Consider the following 21,597-nt stretch of genomic DNA (forward strand, 5'->3'; position numbering starts at 1 on the left):
TCGGGACACCGATCGCAGTTTACACATTACAGAACACTAATAGAGTACGTTGACTATTTTAATATCTAAGAGTTGTATACAGGCATACACGTATAATAACTACTATCAAGCGCCATTTCAATGTTTTTTCGCGTCTCGCGGAAAGATTCTGACTTTACACCTGAGCGACAGGCTCAATGTTCCAGATGGACTCAGCGTATTCGTCAATGGCACGGTCGGAGCTGAAAAATCCCATGTTGGCAACAGCAGTAATGCTTCGGCTGGTCCACGTGTCCTTGCTCTTGAAGTCTTGGTCAACAAGCTTCTGAGCATCGAGATACGACTGGAAATCGTCGCTGACGAGATAGTAGTCGGAACCGGTCACGGACGAAATGAGCGAGCCGTAGATGCTGGCGTCACCAAAAGTCCCGTTCTCAATTGCCTTAAAAACCTTCTCAAGACTGGGGTCAAGAGGGACTTTAGAGAATCGGTGCTGGTGACGTAAATCTTCAACAGACTCAGAAAGATGACCGAACAGGAAGATGTTGTTCTCGCCAACCTCACGAGTAATTTCAATGTTGGCACCATCCACGGTACCCAAAATAAGACCACCGTTCAGCACAAACTTCATGTTACTGGTACCAGAGGCCTCAGTACCAGCGGTGGAAATGTGCTGAGAAATGTCAGACGCTGGTGTGATAAGCTCAGCCTTGGAGACGTTGTAGTCAGCAATAAAAACAACCTTGAGAAGATCGCCCACTTCAGTATCGTTGTTGACAACCTCGCCAACGGCGTTTATCAACTTAATGATGGTCTTGGCCATGTAGTATCCTGGAGCACTTTTGCCACCAAAGATGCAGACACGGGGAGTAACTTCCTTCTTCTCCGCAGCTGTCATAGCCTTAATGCTCAAGTAGCGGAAAATGACGCCAAAGATGTTCATTTGCTGACGCTTATACTCGTGGATACGCTTAACCTGGACATCAAACAACGAGTCAACACTGACGTCAATTCCATTATTTTTCTTGATCAAAGCAGCCAATCGGGCCTTGTTAAACTTCTTGATGGCTACCCACTGATCTTGGAACTCGCTGTCATGAGCAAAAGGTTCAATAGCCTTCAACAAGTTCAGGTCCTTTAAAAAGTCGTAGCTGCCAACCTTGGAGGCAATGAGTTCAGACAACTTGGGGTTAGCCTGGTGCAGCCAACGTCTGGGAGTAATACCGTTAGTGACGTTCATGAACTTGTCAGGTCCAAAAATTGTGACGAAGTCCTTGAAAATGGTGGTCTTGATGAGCTCAGAGTGCAACTCAGCAACACCGTTGACCTTGTGAGATCCGATAATAGCAAGGTAAGCCATGCGAACCTGCTGAGGCGATGACTCCTCAATGATGGATACACGGGACAAAAGGTCACGATCCTTAGGAAACAGTTTTTCGACCTTTTGCAACCAGAACAAGTTGATGTCGTAGATGATCTCCAAATGACGGGGAAGCAGGTTTTGGAAAAGAGGAACAGGCCACTTCTCCAAAGCTTCAGGGAGAACAGTGTGGTTAGTGTAACCAAATGTTGTAGTTACAATTTCCCATGCCTCGTCCCAGGGAACCTTCTCCATGTCGACAAGGATACGCTGCAACTCGACAACAGCCAAGGTGGGATGAGTGTCGTTAAGCTGGATAGCAACCTTGTCAGGGAACTCCTTCCATGGACGGTTACCTTTCTTGAATCGACGAACGATATCGTTGAGGGAAGCAGCAACCCAGAAGTACTGCTGCTTGAGACGCAGTTCCTTTCCACTGTAAAAGTTATCGTTGGGATACAAAACAGCGGAAATCGTTTCAGCCTTCTGCTGATCACGAACAGAGCTTTCGTAGTCACCAGCATTGAACTTCTCAAAATCAAACTCCTTGGTAGGCTTACTGGCCCACAGACGCAAATTGTTGGTAGTCTCAGTACCATATCCTGGAACGGGAACATCATAAGCAACAGCTTCAACCTGCTCACCACCTTCCCAAACATGCACAATGTTGCCGTTGTCATCAGTGTACTTTCTAGTGTAGCCGTAAAACATGATACTGATAGAGATTTCATAACGTGGAATTTCCCATGGGTTAGAGAAAGTCAACCAGTAGTCAGGAGACTCGACCTGGTACCCATCAACAATTCGCTGCTTAAAAATACCATACTGATATCTCAAGCCGTAACCCCATCCAGGGTAATTGGTAGAAGCAATACTGTCAATGAAGCAAGCAGCGAGACGACCAAGACCACCATTACCCAGAGCAGCATCAGGTTCTTGTTCAAGAAGATCTTCCATCTTAAAACCGAGCTCCTTAACACCCTCTGCTTTTCGTTAACATGAAATAACAGTAAATGCTTAAGATTACGTACCCTTGGTGAGATCCTTGATGCCAGCGTTGAGCATAGCGTTATCCATAGCACGACCCATCAAAAATTCAAGCGAAAGATAGTACACACGCTTCTGATCTTTCGTGGTGTGCTTCTGCTGAGTCTTATTCCAAGCGACAATAAGACGATCACGAATAGCCTGGGACGCAGCCTGGTATGCGGCGAGATCGTCACAGTTATACAAGCTTCGAGCCAAAGTAGTCTCAACATGACGAACAAACTCTTGCTAAAAACAGTTAACTTTCAAATTCAGAAGATAAGACTAGGCAATGAGCTTTTGCGACTGCAGCGACAGAACATTTCACTCAACGGACGAACAGCTGAACCAGAATTGACATTTTACTGTGACACATGACGTCACTGCGCCGCACTGTGGCTGTGCAAATTGCATCTGGAAATTCACCGCTTTTGAAAAAGCCCACTCAAATGCGCGATTAAGAGTAAATTGCTCAATTGCACAGACAGATAAGATTTAGGTCACAATAATTGACAAAATGAGAATGCGACGTTCGAACAGGCTATTTTAACGCGTAGACCAGACGAGATGCCTTGCATCGACTACTGTTCAACGTGGCTGTTCCGCATGTCGTCGTGGCTGAACTGATACACGAGCCAAAGACACTGACGATGGTGTGGCGCACCAATTCGACCGAATCGCAGACAAGACCAACTCAAGCAGTTTTGATTTGATCAATCAGACCAAAATGTATCAGATCAGGTGACAGCAAAACATTGAATGCAGCTAGTTCTATGTAACGATCTTGTGTAACAACAAACAATCGCAAGTGTGTGTCCGTAGTCTAATCAATAAGAGAAAGTAAACGTACCTGGAATTCTTCCTTGCCAGTAAACTCTTTGACAGCAAACTTGTTCCAGGTGTTACGCAATTCAACAGGAATAGAAGCTTCAATGTTCTTAATCTCCTTAGGACTGAATCCAGTTGGGGTGCGCTAGACAAGTATTAGTATACCATTAAAAGAGTGTACGATTGCAGATCGGCATTCTCAATGCTATGTCCATTGAATATAGTATTACTTACACGGTGTTTAGGACGAGGATCCACAGATGCAGGAGGCTCTGAATAAGAAGCCATAGTTGATAAGATTAGTTAGAAAAATAAGTATAAGAAAAAGAAAAGCGAGAGCAAATAGAGAGAGAGTGTATGTGTGAGAGAGTAATGGGAGCGAAGGAAGGAATAGAGGGCGGATAGTAGTTAAGCTCAGGCGCTAGTGCGTGGATGAACTATGTTTTCGGAAAAAGTGGCTTATGATCGCAGCTCTCGAACCTAAGTACTGTATAACAGCTGACCCTGATTTCATACCTTCTCAAATACATTATTTTAATACAAATTGATGAATCGTTTCGTGTAATTTAGAGAAAAACTACCGTGTGAAATTGTTTTTATTCAGTAGAACATGGTTGTGATTCATACATACTTTTAACTGTAGCATAATTAACACCAATAAAAAGTAATTTCAGAGTCTCGATAGTTCATTCGAAACCGCTGCTGATCACAGAATGATTTCCACTCTTGCAGCCCATGTAAAATCCATGAGTCAAATAATTTAAAAAGCAGTTTTAAAGGGTTACTCAGCATCGAGTAAGAATTAACGTGTCGTAATTGAATATTTTACTAGCTGAAATTGCTGCTTTCTACCCAAACTCAGATGTCTTAGAATTCCCGGCTCTGCTCGGACCGATTAGAACCGGTTTTGTACTGTTTCACTGTTACGCGACCAGCGAAAACACTTTAAGCAACGACTGCTATATTGATACCTGCAACATAAACTCCGTGATAATGCATGAATAAAAACAAAGTATTAAGACTTTCTGACCCGCTTGCGATTTTGTTCCCGCATCCTCAACAACGTTTTTACTCTGTTCATATCAACTTCACCTGCACGAAATGGTTCTCGAATTGTGACAGCACCATTTTGGTCTCTAAAATTTTTCAAAAACTGTCTATAGTCAACCTGAGCTCCTATCATCTCTAGTCCTGCCTTTACATCATGAGAGTGTACAACATTTCTGCGATGAAACATTGCGGCCTGCTCTACCGCAAGCCGGGTCTGAGTCACGACCAAACTAGTTGAGATCAGTCTTCGCAAGTATCGCACCATAAGCTCATATAAAGATTGAACAGCAGAGGTCTGCATAGAATGCCTTTTCAAGTGCCTTACAACAGTTCTTGGTAGTTTGACTTGCGAATAGAATAACCTGCAGATAATGAGCATTATGTAATGCAAGCGTCAAATATACCCATACCTTAATGAGATGTCCATCAGCCTTTCAACATCAAGAAACTCAAAACTAGGATCAAATCTCCTCATAATGCTATCTATGGACTCCACTTCCGACAAGTCGTAGGTTGCTTGAGAAACCAAATTTAAGCAATATGTATCAACCATACCAGCGACTCTTCTGATTTCATCACTATAATCATAGCGAGCTGAAAAATCTACCGGAATCCTTGGATGTCCATGTCTCCACAGTGACGCCTCTTCGTTTCGTTCAGTATAAAAAACAATTTTCTCCAATTTTCTACTTTCTGCTTCTTCCATCCTAATCCATTTCCGCGGCATCTCTCGAGCCGCTGGAATCTTTTTCATCAGTCGTTTCCATTTCATCCTCATCCTTTTCATTCGACGTCTACTAGTCCTCTGTTTTTTGGCTAGAGCTGTCTCAAGTTCCGATATATACTCAGCACATTCGACTACGGTTTTTGTACCGACTCCTCTTGAAATACCTGAAGGATCGTGTCTAGATCGTCTTCGAAGATACTCAAAAAACAACTCCTTTTCCTTACTGGTCCAGTATGTGCCACTGTTACCGACGGTTGACGGCTGTAAATTAGGAAGAGGTGAAATTATTTCTGAATCTGTATTCTCAGTGTCGACGCGCTGATTCTCAGACTCCGTTCCAGACGATATAGAGATTGCGCCCTCTAAATCATGCCCAGCCGGTGATAATGAATCAAATGTTGGGTATAAAAATTCTCGCATCTCGTAATTGAAAAGCTGTTTATAACGTTCATTGCATCGTCTGGCTGAAGCTTGATCGCCGGAAGCAACAGATTCGCCATCTGTCTCTGCTATTCTCCCGCTTAATTCGGTAAAGCCAGGTACATCTGGGGACAAGCTGCGATGGTCTTCAGTTTCATGGTCAGTATCTATGCCTTCCGAATTTATGTTTTCCAGTGAAGCTTCACTTAAAGGATACTCCTCGAGATCTCCGTCAGATCCTTCCATGCGGTCAAAACAATGACATCTAACGTCATAAACTTAACAACTTAATGGCTATAACCCTCAACTCATAACTTTTAGAACAATATGGATCTAGCAACGCAAAGTAGATTGACATGTGTTCTGGAGACAAAATGATGTTTAAAGTAATTTTACCCCTGCATAAACACAGCGTAATTCGACATTTGTTGCTTTGGCTGGTTGGGACTTGACGCGAATCAGTCAACTCACATCAGACGCGCTACCGACGCGTCACCGTTCATCGCAAACTCTACAGAAACATTCAGCCAACACCGCGTTTGATTCCACCACATTGCCTTTAGTCTTTCTGAATTTACGTGCACAATAGCTAGAGCAATGCCGGCTATTCAGTCTGCAGACCGACTGGATTTTGGTCTGCCATTGGCGCCTAAAGCTGGCAAGCCGATTGCTGTTTCCGAGCTGTTGAAAAGGCTCAAGGTAGCTATGTTTGCTCACGATCAAAGATGTACATGCTGAATACAATGATAGACGGTTCACAACGCACTGGCATCATTTGAGCAAGGTGCAGTTGATTTATCTAGTCTGAAGAAGGTAGCCAAGGATCTTGCGTCAACAAATCTTTTACACCACAAAGACAAGGGCGTGCGTGCCTATGTCGCCTGCTGCCTTGCTGATATATTGCGTTTGTTTGCACCTGACGCGCCTTATACTGTCGAACAGCTGCAGGTGTGTTAGTCTCGAGATACACTCGTATGATTTAACAAGCGATAGGACATTTTTGAACAGTTTGTGGGTCAACTTCGCGGTTTGGCAGATACTGAATCACCATATATTTTGCAATACTGCTATTTGTTAGAAAGTCTTTCTCAAGTAAAAAGTATTGTTTTAGTCGCTGATCTGCCAAACGGGGAGAATCTCATGACGAAGCTATTCCAGATGTTTTTTGACATGGCAAAGTACATCAACTCCACAATACTTTATCTATTTACTCATGACATTTTAGGTCTGACGTTTTGAAAAATATCGAGTTTCACATGACAGAGATATTAGTGCAACTTGTGGACGAGGTTATAACAGTTTCTCCAGAGATAATCGCAATGATTATTGCCCAATTCTTGCGTCCGATCGCAGCGGGATCAAATGGCAGGCTAACAACTACAAATGGCAAGTCATCTAAGAAGATTCAAACTTCATTATATCAGCCACCACCTGCTTTTAACATGGCAAAAAAGATTTGCATTAATTGTGCTGACAGAATGTCGAGATTCATCTCGCAATACTTCACTGATACTATTTACGAATTTACTTCAAAGACCGAAGACTTGTCAGATTCAGATCTCACCGAATTGAAAAAAGCACATCAATTGATCGTTGAGATGTGGAAGGCGGCTCCAGAAGTGCTGCAGAGTGTGATTCCTCAGATCGACCAAGAACTTCAAGTCGAAAATACACAAATGCGAATTCTTGCAACGCAGACTATTGGGACCATAGCCGGAGAGACGCCTGGACGGGTTAATTTTATCTCAAGTCATCCAACATGCTGGGAGGATTGGTTGGGCAGACAGAATGATAAAGTGCCGCTTGTACGTGCAAAGTGGGCAGATGGGTGTGCATACATTATTGGAAACCGCCCTGACATTGTTAAAGGGACAGTTGGTATGTACTGTATGCCTAGTAATTGCACTTTAACTGATAATTTGTTCAGAGGGACTGGGCCGAATGCTCATAGACGCTGATGATAAAGTCCGCTTGTCGGCTTGCAAGGCTGCTGGGAGTCTGGACTACCAATGCATTGTGCGCAAGTTCCATGATCCGGCAGTTCTTGCTAACTTGGCTGAACGTGTAAAGGACCGAAAGCTTGACGTTCGCACTGAGGCGATCGAGGTCTTGGGAAACCTGTATAATTCTGCATTTGAAGAGATCGCAAATCAAGATGCCGAAATTGTTACTCAACTGGCATGGATTCCTTCGCGCATTTTTGACTTGTATTATCTTAACAACGCAGAGACCAGTGTTTTGATCGACTACTGCGTATTTGAACATCTTTTGCCTGCCGAGCAAGACGACACGAGACGAGTGACGCGGTTGATGACAGTGATCAAATATTTGGATGAAAAACCTCGAAAAGCATTTAACGCGGTTTCAGCTCGCCAGAAGACGTAAGTGTGCTGTCACTGTGAAGGATGATATTCTGATTGATATCTAGTTTAGCAGAGACTGTTTTTAAAAGATTCCTCGAGCTAAGTGAGGACTTCAATGTATGCATTTTGCTTGAAATTATGGACCAAACTTACGCAAAGCAGGATAACTCCCCAGATTCAGATCAGGAAGCTGTTAAAGCTTCTTTGGATAAAGTCATCAGATATGCTGCAGCTTTACTCCCTGATGCGATAAAGTCCGAGGACCACATTAATAAGTTTGTGAAGCTTAATGACCGCAGACTGTTTAAGTTGATGGGGGATTGCATGAATCCAGAGTCGGATATTAAGACGGTGTACAAGTCTATTGTATGTATTGCCTATAACACGATGAGGCCATTTCTAATAATTACAGAACGAATTTAAGTCTAAGCTGAGTCAATTTCTACCGGCTGCTCTTGAGACGATGATGCCTTTGCTTTATCGATCAAGTATTATTTTTTACAATAGAAGCAATATCCTGCCTATTGTTGAGATTTCGAAACATGCCGATAATTCGCTGAGTGCCGTAGCACATGAGCTTTTGAAAGATATTTCAACATCCATGCCTTCCGTGTTAAAATGGCATATCCAAGATATTACCAAAGAAATCCAGGACAACCGACCTGGCTTTGACGGCAGCGTGGAGACACTCAAGGCCTGTTCTGGATTTGCACGAAGATTCTCCGAAGATGTGCCACAAGATAAGAAGTTTCTAGACGCATTAATGACCTTTGCGCTGGAGGGATCACCAAAAGAGGCTAAACATGCTGTCAAGATCCTTTTACAAAGCAAAAAGAAGCACGCTTATGCTAGAGATCTTTTGGGTTCGTGCGAAAACTTGAACAATGACGACGAGCACTTCTTGTCGCATTTGGCTACAATCGCCGAACTTGTGTACGGTGTTCCGGCTCTGGTAGACCCAGATATTGAGAACATTACAGAGTTCTTGATCAAGACAGTACTACTCGAAAATCGTCTACACGCTACCGCTGAAGACAAGGAATGGGCCGAGGATACGGAGCTGAATGACGACGGCAGAGCTAAGGTATTGTATAAGAATGGAAGTGTTCCTGCATTCGAAATTGACGACAGTATAGTTATTGGCATTGCAGATACTGGTGAACAGACTGCGAGCATGTGAGGACGCCGAAGTAGCAAAGGTGATTGCCGAACCTGTTTTAAAGCTTTTAAGTTCTTTGATTGTAAACGAGGGCGAAATCTCAACAACTGCAGACACACCGTAAGTTATTATTTGTATTTTGATGATAAATCAGTGTTGATTGCTTTAGATTATATATCAAATCGCGTTTGAGACTTGCAGGTGGGACACTATTTCTTAAACTCGCCAAGTTACCATTGTATGAATCATTGACTCCACCGGATTACATCAATCGGTTTGTTTTGCTCGTTCAAGACGCAAATTTCCAAGTACGACAGCTGTTTCTTGAAAAATTGAAGGCATATCTTGCAAGTGGCGTCTTGCCTGAGCGATACCTACCCTTGGTGTTTTTGGTCGCTTATGAACCCGAAGAAGAAGTTAAAGATGAGATGACTACTTGGATTAAAGCTCGAATGTCGAAACAGCGTAAGACCGCAGTATCAAGGCTTAAGGCAATTGCTGATTCTGTCACTAGAAACTAAAAACCCTGTCATGGAACGAAGCTTTTCACGCTTGTTGCACTTGCTTGCTCATCATCCGGATTACGGCGCCGATGCCGCTGACTTGCTGGATTTTGCGCAGTACATTATCTTTTACCTTAACGCTGTGGTCACAGAAGAGAATATCTCGCTTATTTTCTACTTCGCTCAGCGCGTGAAACAGGTCAGAGACGCAGTTTCTAACGAAGCAAGCGAGGTATGACGGAATGTCTCGTGCTACAGATCAAACGCTGACAAAACCGCAGAATCTGTATTACCTTTCTGATCTAGCACAGGCCATCATCAGGTTGTACGGGGAAGCGCACAGCTGGTCGATGCAGACATGGCCGGGAAAAATTCCACTACCTGCTGACATATTTCGGGCATTACCTAGTCCAGCTGTTGCACAAAAGGTAAGCACGAAATTGTCAGCTTTGCTAGCACAACTAACAAACTCAGATTGCTCGCACGTCATACTTGCCTGACGGTGTAGCAGACAAGCTTATTAGTATCGTGAAACCAGTCAAGACTCCGCGTGCACGGCCATCTCCATTGGAAAAGCCGCCGTCATCTACAAGTAGTACCGGTAGCAAAAAAGTACGTTTAATTATATAAAGGAGATGTGCAAGATTAACCAATACTACAGAGGAAGTCAGGCGACAATGGCTCGAAAAAGAAATCAAAGGCAAAGAAAGCACCACAGTCAGACGACGAATGGGACGGCAAATAAGACAGAAGAAGGCTGTTGCTAAGATATGAAGGAGAATAATTTGGCTTACATATGTACACAAATGGTTTAAATTTGAAATTATTGCACATGCTTATCGCTTTACGAACTTACTCATTATCAAGTCACTTAACAATTTGAATGGTGTAAACATTATTTATATAAACCTTCAATTACCCTTGTACAAATTGCCTGAAATGCGCCGAAACCCAATTCTTTAAACCGATATCCCATTGTTACGCCATCATTAAATATGTATAATCTCATCAGTTTCTTCATTATCATGTTCCGCATTATCTTCAATAATACTATTGACCGGCGTGTGCTGTGGGTGTCGAAAACCGTTTGGTGTGAAAGTATACTTGCCGTCTCCCCTGATAAGTAAATAGAATCCAGACGCCAAAAGCGAAAACAACAACCACCGTGACCAAAATAAAATTGCCTCTATTAAGTTCCGCAGCTCCAAGGATAAAGCGATACCTCGCTTTATCCATCCACGTCTTGGAGGACCCATGCCAATGTCGCACTGTCCAAATGGTTCGAGGACGTATTTGAAATTCTCACTGATCAGCTCATATTCTTCAATCACTGTCTCATCACTAAGTAGCTTTTCAAGATTTGTTGCTTTGCGTTTAGTCGCTCGCCAATCGCGATACAGGATCCACATTCCAGTCCGAAAACTGTCGAACGGGTTGCGCAAATAGAAATCTCGTCGAACCACTTTCCGCCCATTATTGTAAATTCCCTCTAGCCTTTTGGTAAACATGTTCCAGACAATTATCAAATTATTTGCCGTCGCCATCAAATACTTACCGTCCACTGAAATGTTTATAGACGTATACATAAGTGCAAACGACCCTTTAACATGGCTAAAATTATTCATGTCAGGTGCTGGAATCGAATATAATGGCGTGTCCTGTGTATGATAGTTCCAAACAAAAAGCTTTCCATTCGGCCCGCCAGATACAAGATGTGTATCTGTTACCACAAAATCGTGATCTGATACTGTCGTAAACATTGGATACGGTGCCATCAAATCTGGCTTATTGAAAGTCAATACTTTTTTCGTTTGACCTGTTTCGACATCTAAAATCCGAAACGATGTCCCTGTCAGCTTGTGCATCGAACTAGTAGGATACCAATGCGCAAGAACAACTGCATTTTGAGAAGTAATGTGAATATTTCGAACTATGCAAAATAGCTCTCGCGACCCATCACTCTTCCAATCTCGAGAAAGATTGATATCCCACAGCATTTCTGAAAGCTCCACATTGTTACTAGCCAAACTATAGTTTCGGCGAGAAGCAAAGGAATTTGCATCGTCTGACCATAGAAGCGTTGTGCCAGATGCGGATATGGATGTTGACGAAGAGTACGACGAAAACGCAGGTGATACTGCAGAGGTTGTACAGATTGAGTTGACAGATTTAAAACATTTCAGTCTTGCTGGATTGTCTGGAGAACCTGTCCAGAAAAACACCATTGACGGCGAGTAGAGAGCCAAAAGACGGTCACCATCAGCGACGTATCTTTCCGGTGCTGGGCCACGCAAAAACCATCGCTTATCTCTCCTTCCTGTGGCTGGAACATACCTTGAAATCTCATAGCAAGTCTGTCTCTCACCCCTTTCCGAAAAATATATACATTCTTCCATGACTAAATTGCATTGATTTGGAATCGCTAGATCGAGAGTCGACACATCCTGATCTAACCCGCGCAGTAATACTCTACTTGACGACGTTTGAGGAAAAAGCACACCATAAACTGAAGACACTAGCCGGGGATTCTCTTGCCTCGAGCCCACGCATTGCGCAAATATCTTCCCCGAATCAGATATCGAGGGCTCCAAAGTAATATATCCAGGCCCTACTCGACCTTGTCCCGGAGACACCATATCATAAGCGCGTATTATTCCTTTGGCTGGCCTTGAAGGCAAGCTAGCAATCACAGCTTTAGAGGATTTCAAATAGCTCTGTTTCACCGATGTAACTTCATTGCTTGAAAATGGTCGATTCCACGTTGCCGAAACAGAGGCGACCTTTTTCCAAGAGCGAGACTTAAAAGGATGTGACACGCCACACTTTTTGACGTCTTCAAGCAACAACGAGGAACTGTATCCGTAGATAGAGGCAATTGACTTCCAGATCCGCACGTCTTGACATGGATGATGAACTATTGAATAGAATCTTCTGCACACAAAACCTAATGAGCACACAGTTTGAAATGCGCCACATGGCTTCAAATCTTTCAAAGGTTTCTGACCAGATAGAGAGAGTATATCTGCCAGCGCGCCGCGAAACGAGAATGTTGTTGAAGAATCAATGCGCTGGAACTCGATTGACTCGATATCGTCTTCACTAGACGAATGGATCACAAAAAGAAAAATGTCAACAAGAACTTCAACCGGAAGATCCAGAATTGAAAAAGACATTGCACTTTAAATGCTCTGTTTTCTGTCGTTTCAATTTGCGGGGATGACTGCGACTTCTGCAAATGCAGACATGACCGACGTAGATGTTTACACTTTGAGCCGCACATATTGAACTCAAAATTTAACCCTGAAACTCAGGGACATTTTAGCACAATTCATGGTTAGACTACAATTAGTTAATTCAGTAAAGGCATAGAAGCGAAATGACCGTCGATGTTGATGAACATTCAACTGGAAAAATCTTTGACGATAATGTAGAAATGATATTCACCAGCTTTGGCATGTTCATTATCGATGAAATACACTATCTCGACGGTTCAAGCTTGTTCGATGTAATTGGAGGAGCAGGAACGTACGCCGTATACGGAGCTCGTGTGTTTCTTCCAATCCCAAAATCTAAAGGTGTAGGCTGGATTGTTGATGCCGGCAGTGACTTTCCAGAAGCAATAAAAAAGGAGCTGTTTAGTTTGCAAACTACTATGATATTCAGAGAAGACCCGTCCCGTTTGACTACTCGAGGTTGGAACGGATACACAGAAAACGAAACCAGAGGTTGGCATACGTATTATTGTGCGAGTTGAGAAGTCACTGACTGTCCACAGCTTTCAAATACACCACACCAAAAAAACGGATTACATCAGAAGATATCACTGGAACGAAATTGCTAGAGTCAAGAACATTTCACTTGATCTGTTCTCCTGAACGCGCTGTCTCTCTTATAACAGGTTTAAATGACCAACGAAAAGCACTCGGTACAGGACTTCCGCCTGCCGTAATTATGTGGGAGCCGGTGCCAGACTTATGCAAACCTGAACATCTCGAGGCTTGTTTTGAGGTTTTACCGTTTGTGGATGTGCTATCGCCCAATGTCGCAGAAGCATCAGCTTTTTTTGGGATTGAGGAGCCTACGGAGAAGAGCAAAATCGAGGAAGTTGGAGAGCGTTTCTTGAATTACATGCAACCACAAGCAGCGATAGTCATGCGAGCGGGAGCAAATGGTTGCCTGGTCTTGTCTAAATCGTTTGGCAAGAAGTGGCTGGAAGCGTATCATACATCTTACCCCGAGAGAGTAGTTGATCCGACAGGGGCGGGAAATGCCTGTGTTGGTGGGCTATGTGCTGGTTACGTTCTTTCTGGCGGAAACGTTCTAGTGGCTACATGCTACGGTAATGTCGCAGCAGGTCTGGCAATCGAACAAGTTGGACTTCCACGATTAAAATTGTCATCCGACAAAATAGGAGAAGAGAGATGGAATGATTCAAGCATGAGGGAGCGACTTGAGGAATACAGGCGGAGAGTGGGTGTGTAGGAAAAAAATAACTAGTTGCATGTTGCACTAGAAATCGTTATATGGCGCTTATTTGCATTCAGTATTTACAGTCTACTTTTGATGCATTGTATATAGTTCTGTTACGCCAGCTAATCATTGTACGGGCTGGTTAATCAATTTTTTACTGCACCTCTTCAAAACTGCTTGCAATTCTGCAATTGCACTAACCAAAGTCTATAGATTGCGTCAGATCAAGGACCAAATCACAGCGATCGCTTTATAATATTCTATGCATTTATCGTGTTTTATAATATTCTATGCATTTATCGTGTTTTAGTCATCGACTAACAACTACTTCTTCCTGTATTCTCATTCCAATTCGTTCGATCGTTAATTACACCTCACTTCGCAGCACAACCCACATTAGCATTTCTGCACACAGCTTGAATACAAAAAACCGATCTTATCTCTGCCATTCTGTCCAGTTTTTAGTCAAGGCTTTATGAGATCAGGCCGCCGTACACCTGAACTCACGTATCACTTCACGTCAGAGTAATGACTACAACGTGAGCGTTACAAAAATAATCAAACGCTGTATTGAAATAGAAGCAAAATTACAGGAATAGAACATCATGGTTTACAAAACTTCACTTTATCTAGACTGTCAGGGAAGATCAAACAGATGATCTGTAATTCACAGACCAGGTAAATAGAACTTATACAGTATTTCACCAAAGTAATGATAGTAAAAATGCCAACAAAACGTAAAACCTATTCACTACATTTATTAAGCTCAAAACCAACTTGACATAGATTACCTCTGCCTGTTTCTTGCAGAGTGAATCTATGATGGCAAGACAATTTGTCGTTTCGTATACCCTAAACCTATTGACTGCCTGTACGTACACGCGTACTGTACGTACGGCTTCACTTGGGGAAAGTAGACTCCATTCCGCTTTAAACCTCAAACTTGACAATACTATATATGTGTTCATCATACAACGTAAACACACAATATACACTGACGATAATTAAAAAAAAAACGACTTCGGGCTTGGAATCTCAAAAAGCCTTTGCTTATTATTCTGACATCTATGAAAATCCTAAAGGCGTCTGTCTAGCTAGAAACGTGTACATAAAGAGGTAAGTAAAAGTAACGCGCAATTGACTAAGAGTTTTTGATCCTTCCGTAATCCAGGTGCGGCGCAATTCATAGTATCAACAAGTTCGTTTCAATCTACATATCGTTCTATTAGACCGTCCTCTGTGTCGCGCATCTTATCCTACCAGCCGTGTCTTCCTTGTCGTCCAAAAATAAACAAACTTGGAAGAATAGCTTGAAATTGAAATTTGTAGAAGTACGCAGAGACAGTGATGTAGAAAACAAAACATCGAGTGAATTTAACTAATTTCAGTCATATAAACCAGAACCAGCATCAGGTACAGCAATATCGTCATTTTACATATTTGTGTAGCAGCAGAGTCTTCTTCCGCTATCGTCCAGTACCCGATATGGTGCGGTTTCCTTCCATAGAATGGGCTCAGAATTGACCTCGGTACACTACGCTATAATAATCGGTCTCAAAACTAAATACGTACATAACCCACACCAGCTTGTTATTAGCGCTCAAATTTGAGTTATAGACTAATGACAATGCATAGCTTAGACTGATCATCAAAGGTGTCTGCTATTTATCTACACCAGGCGGCTGCATTATCAGCACAAAACCCTTATTGACTACGGCTTACTAGAGCGCGGGAGCGCGCGGCTTCGTCAGTCCCCCTTCGAGAACTGTGATTTCACGTGGATCAATTTGCAATTGCATTACGAACAAACATGTCGGACATTAGCAATATACCAGGCTATAATCTTGTGACTCTGATGAAGAGGTAATTTATTGAATAACCTTGCGATTAAGATTGCCTGCAAACTGACGCGTCAACTAGGCTCGAGGCCGCTACTTCGCGACTCGAGGATCTTACTGTTTTCCAGTCACAAGCCATTCAAGGCCACGATGAAGCGGTACTTCCGTCTGTTACTACTGCGGACAACGAAACGATTCCCAGTACGACTCCAGTGGCCGTATCCACGGCACCTGCTGTTCCACCAGCGCCGGCTTCTTCTATTCCTGTGCCAGAGCCGGTAGCAGTGACTGCTCCGGTCGAGGAAGAGCTTCCGCTTTCTGTGAACGAGTTTGATAACTTTTTGAACGAGTTTGTCACTCCGTTTGTCGAGCTCAGCAAGGACATTGATCCACTTGTGAAGGAACAGGTATGAGGAAATTTATGCCACAGCCAAATCAGATCTAATTACTGATTTATTATTTCAGAGTGAGGCATTGGCTGCTGCATTCAAAGCCCAACGAGAATTTTTGCGCATTGTGTCGAAAGCAAAGCGACCGGACACGTCTTCTCAGGCTTACATTGACTTGTTCACAGCAATGTCGGTGGAGGTCTCCAAAGTGCAAGATATTCGTGAGAGCAACAGAAGGTCCAACTTTTTCAACCACTTGTCTACTGTCAGCGAAGGTTCACCCGCGTTGGGTTGGATTGGAGTTGAGCCTAAACCTGTTCCATTTATTGAGGACATGAAGGATAGCGCCCAGTTCTATTCTAACCGTGTCATGAAGGAGTTTAGAGACATGTATGGCCTACAATAGCAATGCTTGTTAATGCTGACAATGTAAACAGAGATGTCAAGCACGTCGAATGGGCTCAAGCCTTTACAAAGATTTTGACTGCGCTCCAGGCTTACGTGAGGGACTATCATACTACCGGTCCTCGCTGGAACCCCAAAGGCGAAGATGTTAGTAAGGTCGCTGCGGAGGCGGTAGCCCCTGCACCAGCTGCTCCAGTAGAAATCGCAGCGGCTCCTGCACCAGGTCCTCCACCCCCTCCACCTCCTCCACCACCAGCTTCTGTCTTCCAGGTTGCAACTGAGCCTGCACCTGCTGGAGGCATCGGAGCAGTCTTTGCTGAATTGAACCAAGGCGAGGCGATCACTTCCAAGCTGAAAAAGGTTGACGCCAGTCAAATGACTCACAAGAATCCATCTCTTCGCACGACTGGCCCAGTCACAGAGTCTCCGACTACAGCTGCAGCATCTAGTCCACCTTCAAAACCATCGAAGCCTGCTAGTCTGAAGTATAAGAAGCCACCGAGGATGATGCTCGAGGGAACGAAATGGATTGTCGTATGTCACGTCAACGATTAGGTGCCAAGTTGAGTCTAACTCGTTACAGGAAAACTATGAAGGCAACCACGAGATTATCATTGAGGCCGAGATTAATCATGGTGTCTTTATTCACAGGTGCAAGGACTCTACTATTCAGATCAAGAACAAATTCAACGCTGTGACTATAAATGAATGCTCCTCTGTTGGGTTGGTTGTCGAGGACTTGGTTTCCGGTGTCGATGCTATCAAATCTACTCGCTTTGGCCTACAAGTTACCGGAAAACTACCTACTATTACCATTGACCAGTGCAGCAAAGGAGAGATCTATCTTAGCAAAGCTTCGTTGGATGTTGAGATCTACACTTCTCAGTCGACCGGTCTTAATGTCAATATTCCCAGTGGCGATGAGGATGGTGATTACAATGAGCAATATGTCCCTGAACAGTTCGTGCATAAGATCAGCGGAGGCAAGCTTTCCAGTTCCATTGTGGAACACAACATGTAAAATCATATCAACATTTTACGAGCTATGCCCGCATTGGCTACTTTTTGGTAGCTGGAAAAGCATTAGATTTTGAGCATTGAAGACGACAGTAAGTAGATTAACGTTCAATCAATGTATTTCAAATATGTACACTACTGTTATTACCAGTTCTCGGCTATAGATCTCGGCTATAATTACAATACATAGATGACATTGCTGCAAGCGCAGACAGTACTAACTGCTCACTCACCGTCTGTTACCTACGTAGAATAGGAATGCATTTTCATGGTATGGCAGAGGCAGTGGTGAGATAACTTCTGAGTGATCTTGTCTCGTGACAGGGTCACGAAGGTACACTGCCTGGCAGGTTAAATACGAAATCTCCAAATGCCACGGAACAATAGCAAATGGTGCCAAGTAAGTTCGCGGTGTCCACGGTGTAAAATACGGCTTTGACGGGTTCGCCAATCCATATGGTCCCTCCTGCCATGGCAAATCCCTTCCGCTATACTCCTTCAAATAAGGATAATACCATCTTGGATCATAATCCTGAACAGGTCCTCTGAAAAGCTTGATGAGACTTACAATTTCTTCCCGATCAACTTCATATTTGCGAGTTCCAATGCCCTTGTGCATCTGAGTAACTTCAGATGCAGCAGGCTTGCTGCCCTCGGCAGTGGCCATGAAGTAGGTCTTTAACAGTTCAGTCATTTTTTCGTCCCCAGACTCAACCGATCCATCAACTGCATACTGCGCCTGATGCTCTGCGCACACGTCTTTTCCAGTTTGCACGAGTTCTTCTTCAGTGTGTTCGGCTTCTCTGAGTTCCTTTGCTTGCGCACTTAATCTTTCCACAGCTAAACTTCTGATTTGTCTGTATAACACCATAGGGTCCCACTCGCCGTCAACTTTTATTGAAGGAGCAAATTTCCGGTCAAACATTTCCTTAGGCGAAGCTTTGCACCGTGTAATAAACTTTTCAAATTCATCCCTTTGAGCCTCATCAACCTTGTCAGACAATTCCTTTGTAGGCTTATTTCGACCAACAGAGGCAAGCACGAATTCTGGGTCGACCGAAAACATATCACCCGGTCGTAGCGGGTAAAACGCATGCTTCATTTTTTCACCGTTTACCTTCACTTTTCCAGCGTTAACAAGCATTCGCGCCTGCTTTGGGCTTGAAGCAAACATTGCTCGAAATATAGCAACGTCTAATCTTCGTTCTAGTGGAGCATATAACTGTAACGCCATTGGTAATGGCTCATGTGACCCGACGTCATGTCTACGCAGCTGCTCAGCTCCAACAAGCTTCCGGTTGAAAATACCTTGCCATTGCCTTTCACTCAAATGATCACCGTGATATGCTCTAGTTTCCTTCTTTGCTTCCCATTTTTGCTGATAAAGCGTTGCACTTCGTTCGTAGTACTCTTTTTTAAACAAATTGTAAAGATTCTGCTTATGCCATGATGATCTAACCAACTAAAGCAAAGTCAGATCAGAACAATTCTTGCACAACTAAAATATACTTACGCCTCGAACAAGTGACCGAGGTGGAACAGACGGCTTCTTTGTCATGGTTGCAAATTAGCCCAATTGCGGCGAATTCACTTCCCTCAAATAAAGTCGTAGAAGGCGCTCAATGCCGTTCTTTCCGAAACAAGTATCTGTTTAGTCTAATTCAATCGCGCAAATTCAGCGAGATTTTTTGTCGAATTGTCGAAATTTGTAAATAATTTTCAAAATCCAAAATATTTAAATTACCCGGCCTTGTCGCCGAACACGTCCTCATGGGACACCAATCGCTACATCTTCAAACCACAAACCAACACTTTATCAACCAAGATGTTAACTACCTGGCTGTCTTTCAAATGTCTGCTTATATGCTTAAATTTACTTTTGCAAAGACGGGATCCTTTGACTCTGGTGCAGCGCTACAAATCTAGTTCTGTTATTCCTGTGTACCTGCTTTACTTCATTTTGAGATCTAGTTTTGACTTGAATGGAGCACTGGCGATATCAACCTTTAATGATTGGGGAGAATTTCAGCAAGTCAAGTTTTTTCAAACGCAAGAGATCTACGCATCTGTTGACGGCTCATTACTGGTGAAGCCAATGGATGACGTTGAGTTTCATGCAATATCAGATCTGATAGTCAAGTTCGTGAATGTTAGTGATACAAATTATGTCAGAAAGATCCCAGATGTAGCCGATAAAACCACAATTTTATCTTTTGCACGAATGGCCGCAAGCGCGTATGTCCGCGATCCAACGGCGGAGAACTGGATTGATATAGGTGGTAACTGGAATAGAGTATAATTCAAGTATGAAATGAATATTAGTGACATATTTGACGCAATTTCATTTAGTCAAAAGGAATTGGTTGGGATTCGGATGGCATACGCGGCCATATATTCGTTGAGCCTATGCGCGCTGCTGCTGTTATTGCTCTAAAGGGAACAACAACACTCATTTCGTCAGAAGACTCGGATACTTACGAGCGTGATCGCATAAACGTTAAAATATTTTTTGTAGATGATGTCGTGTCTTTTTGCTGATAAATATACTATAGGACAATCTTCTGTTTTCCTGCTGCTGTGGTCGGTCCAATGTATTGCAAGATCCTGTCTGCGACTGTTATGAAAGCACGTATACCTGCAGTCAAAGTTGTCTTGAAAACGAGCTTGCTTCTGAAGATAAGTATTATCGATCTGCTCTGGCAATATATCATTATGTTTTGTCTCTCTATCCAGAGGCAAGTATTTGGGTAACTGGCCACTCATTGGCCGCATCATTGGGTAGTTTGATAGCACAATCCACTGGACGGGCAGCTGTGACTTTTTGTGCTCCTGGAGAAAAGCTTGCTGCAAGCCGACTGCATTTACCTTCTAAATTCCACCCGAACAGCGGAGATTACATCTGGCACTTTGGAAACACTGCGGATCCAATATTCATGGGAACTTGTAATGGGCCCTTGTCACCATGTTATCTCGCGGGATATTCTATGGAAACTCAATGCCATTCAGGAAGAGAGTGCATATATGACACAGTTCATGACAAAGATTACTCTATGTCCCTGATCTATCATCAGATCGAGAGCTTTATCGATATTATTGAAGAGTATGATTCTGTGGCGCCTTGTTTTGAATCAGTCAATTGTCTTGACTGTTATCTGTGGGATTACGAGTAACTCTTATATTATACTTTATATCTATTTCTTAAGCTTATATTATGTATGTAAATCAGTACAAAGAAAGCCACTTTTATGATGTAGTAGAGCGAAGACAATTTGACCCTAAACCAGACTGCGCGATGACTTAATCTGACGTAAAGACAAAGAAAAATGCACAAAATTAGTCGATGTTACGTTTTTCCAACCGACTTTTAACCTCTTCAACGAAGCAATTCCAAGTTCGCTCTTTTAATTCTACAATATCAGTAATGGGTGTCACTGTCGATCGTATTTCTCCAGGTCAGTACTGTGAAATATCGTCTATCAAATTAAGCAGTTCTGATCCTCAATAGGTGATGGAAAGACCTTCCCTAAGGTTGGTGACTTTGTTAGCATGCACTACGTCGGTACTCTCGAGAACGGCAAGAAGTTTGATAGCTCTAGAGACAGAGGTACTTTAAATTAAAAAATTATGTCTAATTTGGATTAATCTGACAATGATCAGGCAAAGCCTTCCAAACAAAGATTGGCGTTGGCCAGGTCATCAAAGGATGGGATGAGGGTGTTCCTCAGCTCAGCTTGGGCGAGAAGGCAAGACTTACCATCACTGGGTATGTTACTTTGTCAATATTGTTCTTCTGAGTCTTTTGCTAACAACCTCATAGCGACTATGCTTATGGTCCTCGTGGATTCCCTGGTCTGATCCCTCCCAATGCCACTTTGATTGTAAGTTATTAACTGGTTTGAGATAGTTGTGTTGCTAATCTGTGGTTTAGTTTGAAGTTGAACTCCTCAAGATCAACTAACTTTATTTGCTGTAAATGTATTTAAGTTGGTATATTGTTTTCTAAAGCGAGGCCACGTTAATTACACATAACATTCTCATACGATAAAAATATTAAACAAACCAT

At 43.0% G+C, this 21,597-nt stretch overlaps 9 protein-coding genes across 9 annotated transcripts; 5 read left to right on the forward strand and 4 right to left on the reverse strand.

Moving 5' to 3' along the window:
• Positions 1 to 37: 37 nt before the first annotated feature.
• On the reverse strand, positions 38 to 3,624 carry V1512DRAFT_259637 (glycosyl transferase). The gene is made up of 4 exons (XM_066915686.1): positions 3,428 to 3,624; positions 3,216 to 3,338; positions 2,371 to 2,614; positions 38 to 2,322 (listed from the first exon to the last, which is right to left on the reverse strand). The coding sequence occupies exons 1-4, from the start codon at positions 3,479 to 3,481 to the stop codon at positions 155 to 157; spliced, it is 2,589 nt and encodes an 862-aa protein (XP_066773221.1). The 5' UTR covers positions 3,482 to 3,624; the 3' UTR covers positions 38 to 154.
• A 107-nt stretch (positions 3,625 to 3,731) lies between these two features.
• V1512DRAFT_106375 (uncharacterized protein) lies at positions 3,732 to 5,781 on the reverse strand. Its single transcript, XM_066912876.1, has 2 exons — positions 4,654 to 5,781; positions 3,732 to 4,605 (listed from the first exon to the last, which is right to left on the reverse strand). Exons 1-2 carry the CDS (start codon positions 5,634 to 5,636, stop codon positions 4,209 to 4,211), a joined length of 1,380 nt encoding a protein of 459 aa, XP_066773222.1. The 5' UTR covers positions 5,637 to 5,781; the 3' UTR covers positions 3,732 to 4,208.
• A 95-nt stretch (positions 5,782 to 5,876) lies between these two features.
• V1512DRAFT_274751 (armadillo-type protein) lies at positions 5,877 to 10,304 on the forward strand. The gene is made up of 14 exons (XM_066917795.1): positions 5,877 to 6,089; positions 6,141 to 6,338; positions 6,384 to 6,568; positions 6,616 to 7,268; positions 7,318 to 7,771; positions 7,819 to 7,870; positions 7,916 to 8,119; positions 8,166 to 8,837; positions 8,890 to 9,032; positions 9,082 to 9,377; positions 9,427 to 9,647; positions 9,697 to 9,843; positions 9,890 to 10,027; positions 10,077 to 10,304. Exons 1-14 carry the CDS (start codon positions 5,988 to 5,990, stop codon positions 10,158 to 10,160), a joined length of 3,549 nt encoding a protein of 1,182 aa, XP_066773223.1. The 5' UTR covers positions 5,877 to 5,987; the 3' UTR covers positions 10,161 to 10,304.
• V1512DRAFT_259644 (uncharacterized protein) lies at positions 10,287 to 12,645 on the reverse strand. The gene has a single exon (XM_066915687.1). The coding sequence runs from the start codon at positions 12,586 to 12,588 to the stop codon at positions 10,405 to 10,407; it is 2,184 nt and encodes a 727-aa protein (XP_066773224.1). The 5' UTR covers positions 12,589 to 12,645; the 3' UTR covers positions 10,287 to 10,404.
• Positions 12,646 to 12,754: 109 nt separating this feature from the next.
• Positions 12,755 to 14,058, forward strand: V1512DRAFT_259646 (Ribokinase-like protein). Its single transcript, XM_066915688.1, has 2 exons — positions 12,755 to 13,140; positions 13,191 to 14,058. The coding sequence occupies exons 1-2, from the start codon at positions 12,792 to 12,794 to the stop codon at positions 13,895 to 13,897; spliced, it is 1,056 nt and encodes a 351-aa protein (XP_066773225.1). The 5' UTR covers positions 12,755 to 12,791; the 3' UTR covers positions 13,898 to 14,058.
• Positions 14,059 to 15,489: 1,431 nt separating this feature from the next.
• Positions 15,490 to 17,735, forward strand: V1512DRAFT_235415 (adenylate cyclase associated N terminal-domain-containing protein). Its single transcript, XM_066914088.1, has 5 exons — positions 15,490 to 15,748; positions 15,806 to 16,130; positions 16,189 to 16,502; positions 16,550 to 17,051; positions 17,101 to 17,735. Exons 1-5 carry the CDS (start codon positions 15,696 to 15,698, stop codon positions 17,536 to 17,538), a joined length of 1,632 nt encoding a protein of 543 aa, XP_066773226.1. The 5' UTR covers positions 15,490 to 15,695; the 3' UTR covers positions 17,539 to 17,735.
• V1512DRAFT_106510 (mitochondrial 37S ribosomal protein uS4m) lies at positions 17,654 to 19,300 on the reverse strand. Its single transcript, XM_066912877.1, has 2 exons — positions 19,048 to 19,300; positions 17,654 to 18,996 (listed from the first exon to the last, which is right to left on the reverse strand). Exons 1-2 carry the CDS (start codon positions 19,090 to 19,092, stop codon positions 17,764 to 17,766), a joined length of 1,278 nt encoding a protein of 425 aa, XP_066773227.1. The 5' UTR covers positions 19,093 to 19,300; the 3' UTR covers positions 17,654 to 17,763.
• Positions 19,301 to 19,339: 39 nt separating this feature from the next.
• On the forward strand, positions 19,340 to 20,741 carry V1512DRAFT_274756 (Alpha/Beta hydrolase protein). Its single transcript, XM_066917796.1, has 3 exons — positions 19,340 to 19,827; positions 19,884 to 20,030; positions 20,087 to 20,741. The coding sequence occupies exons 1-3, from the start codon at positions 19,360 to 19,362 to the stop codon at positions 20,702 to 20,704; spliced, it is 1,233 nt and encodes a 410-aa protein (XP_066773228.1). The 5' UTR covers positions 19,340 to 19,359; the 3' UTR covers positions 20,705 to 20,741.
• A 73-nt stretch (positions 20,742 to 20,814) lies between these two features.
• Positions 20,815 to 21,582, forward strand: V1512DRAFT_259660 (uncharacterized protein). The gene is made up of 5 exons (XM_066915689.1): positions 20,815 to 20,986; positions 21,040 to 21,138; positions 21,192 to 21,297; positions 21,352 to 21,412; positions 21,463 to 21,582. The coding sequence occupies exons 1-5, from the start codon at positions 20,875 to 20,877 to the stop codon at positions 21,490 to 21,492; spliced, it is 408 nt and encodes a 135-aa protein (XP_066773229.1). The 5' UTR covers positions 20,815 to 20,874; the 3' UTR covers positions 21,493 to 21,582.
• Positions 21,583 to 21,597: the final 15 nt, after the last annotated feature.

Source organism: Lipomyces arxii (genome assembly GCF_038497795.1).
Source record: "Lipomyces arxii strain Phaff 12-163 unplaced genomic scaffold V1512scaffold_3, whole genome shotgun sequence".
Lineage (NCBI taxonomy): Eukaryota > Fungi > Ascomycota > Lipomycetes > Lipomycetales > Lipomycetaceae > Lipomyces > Lipomyces arxii.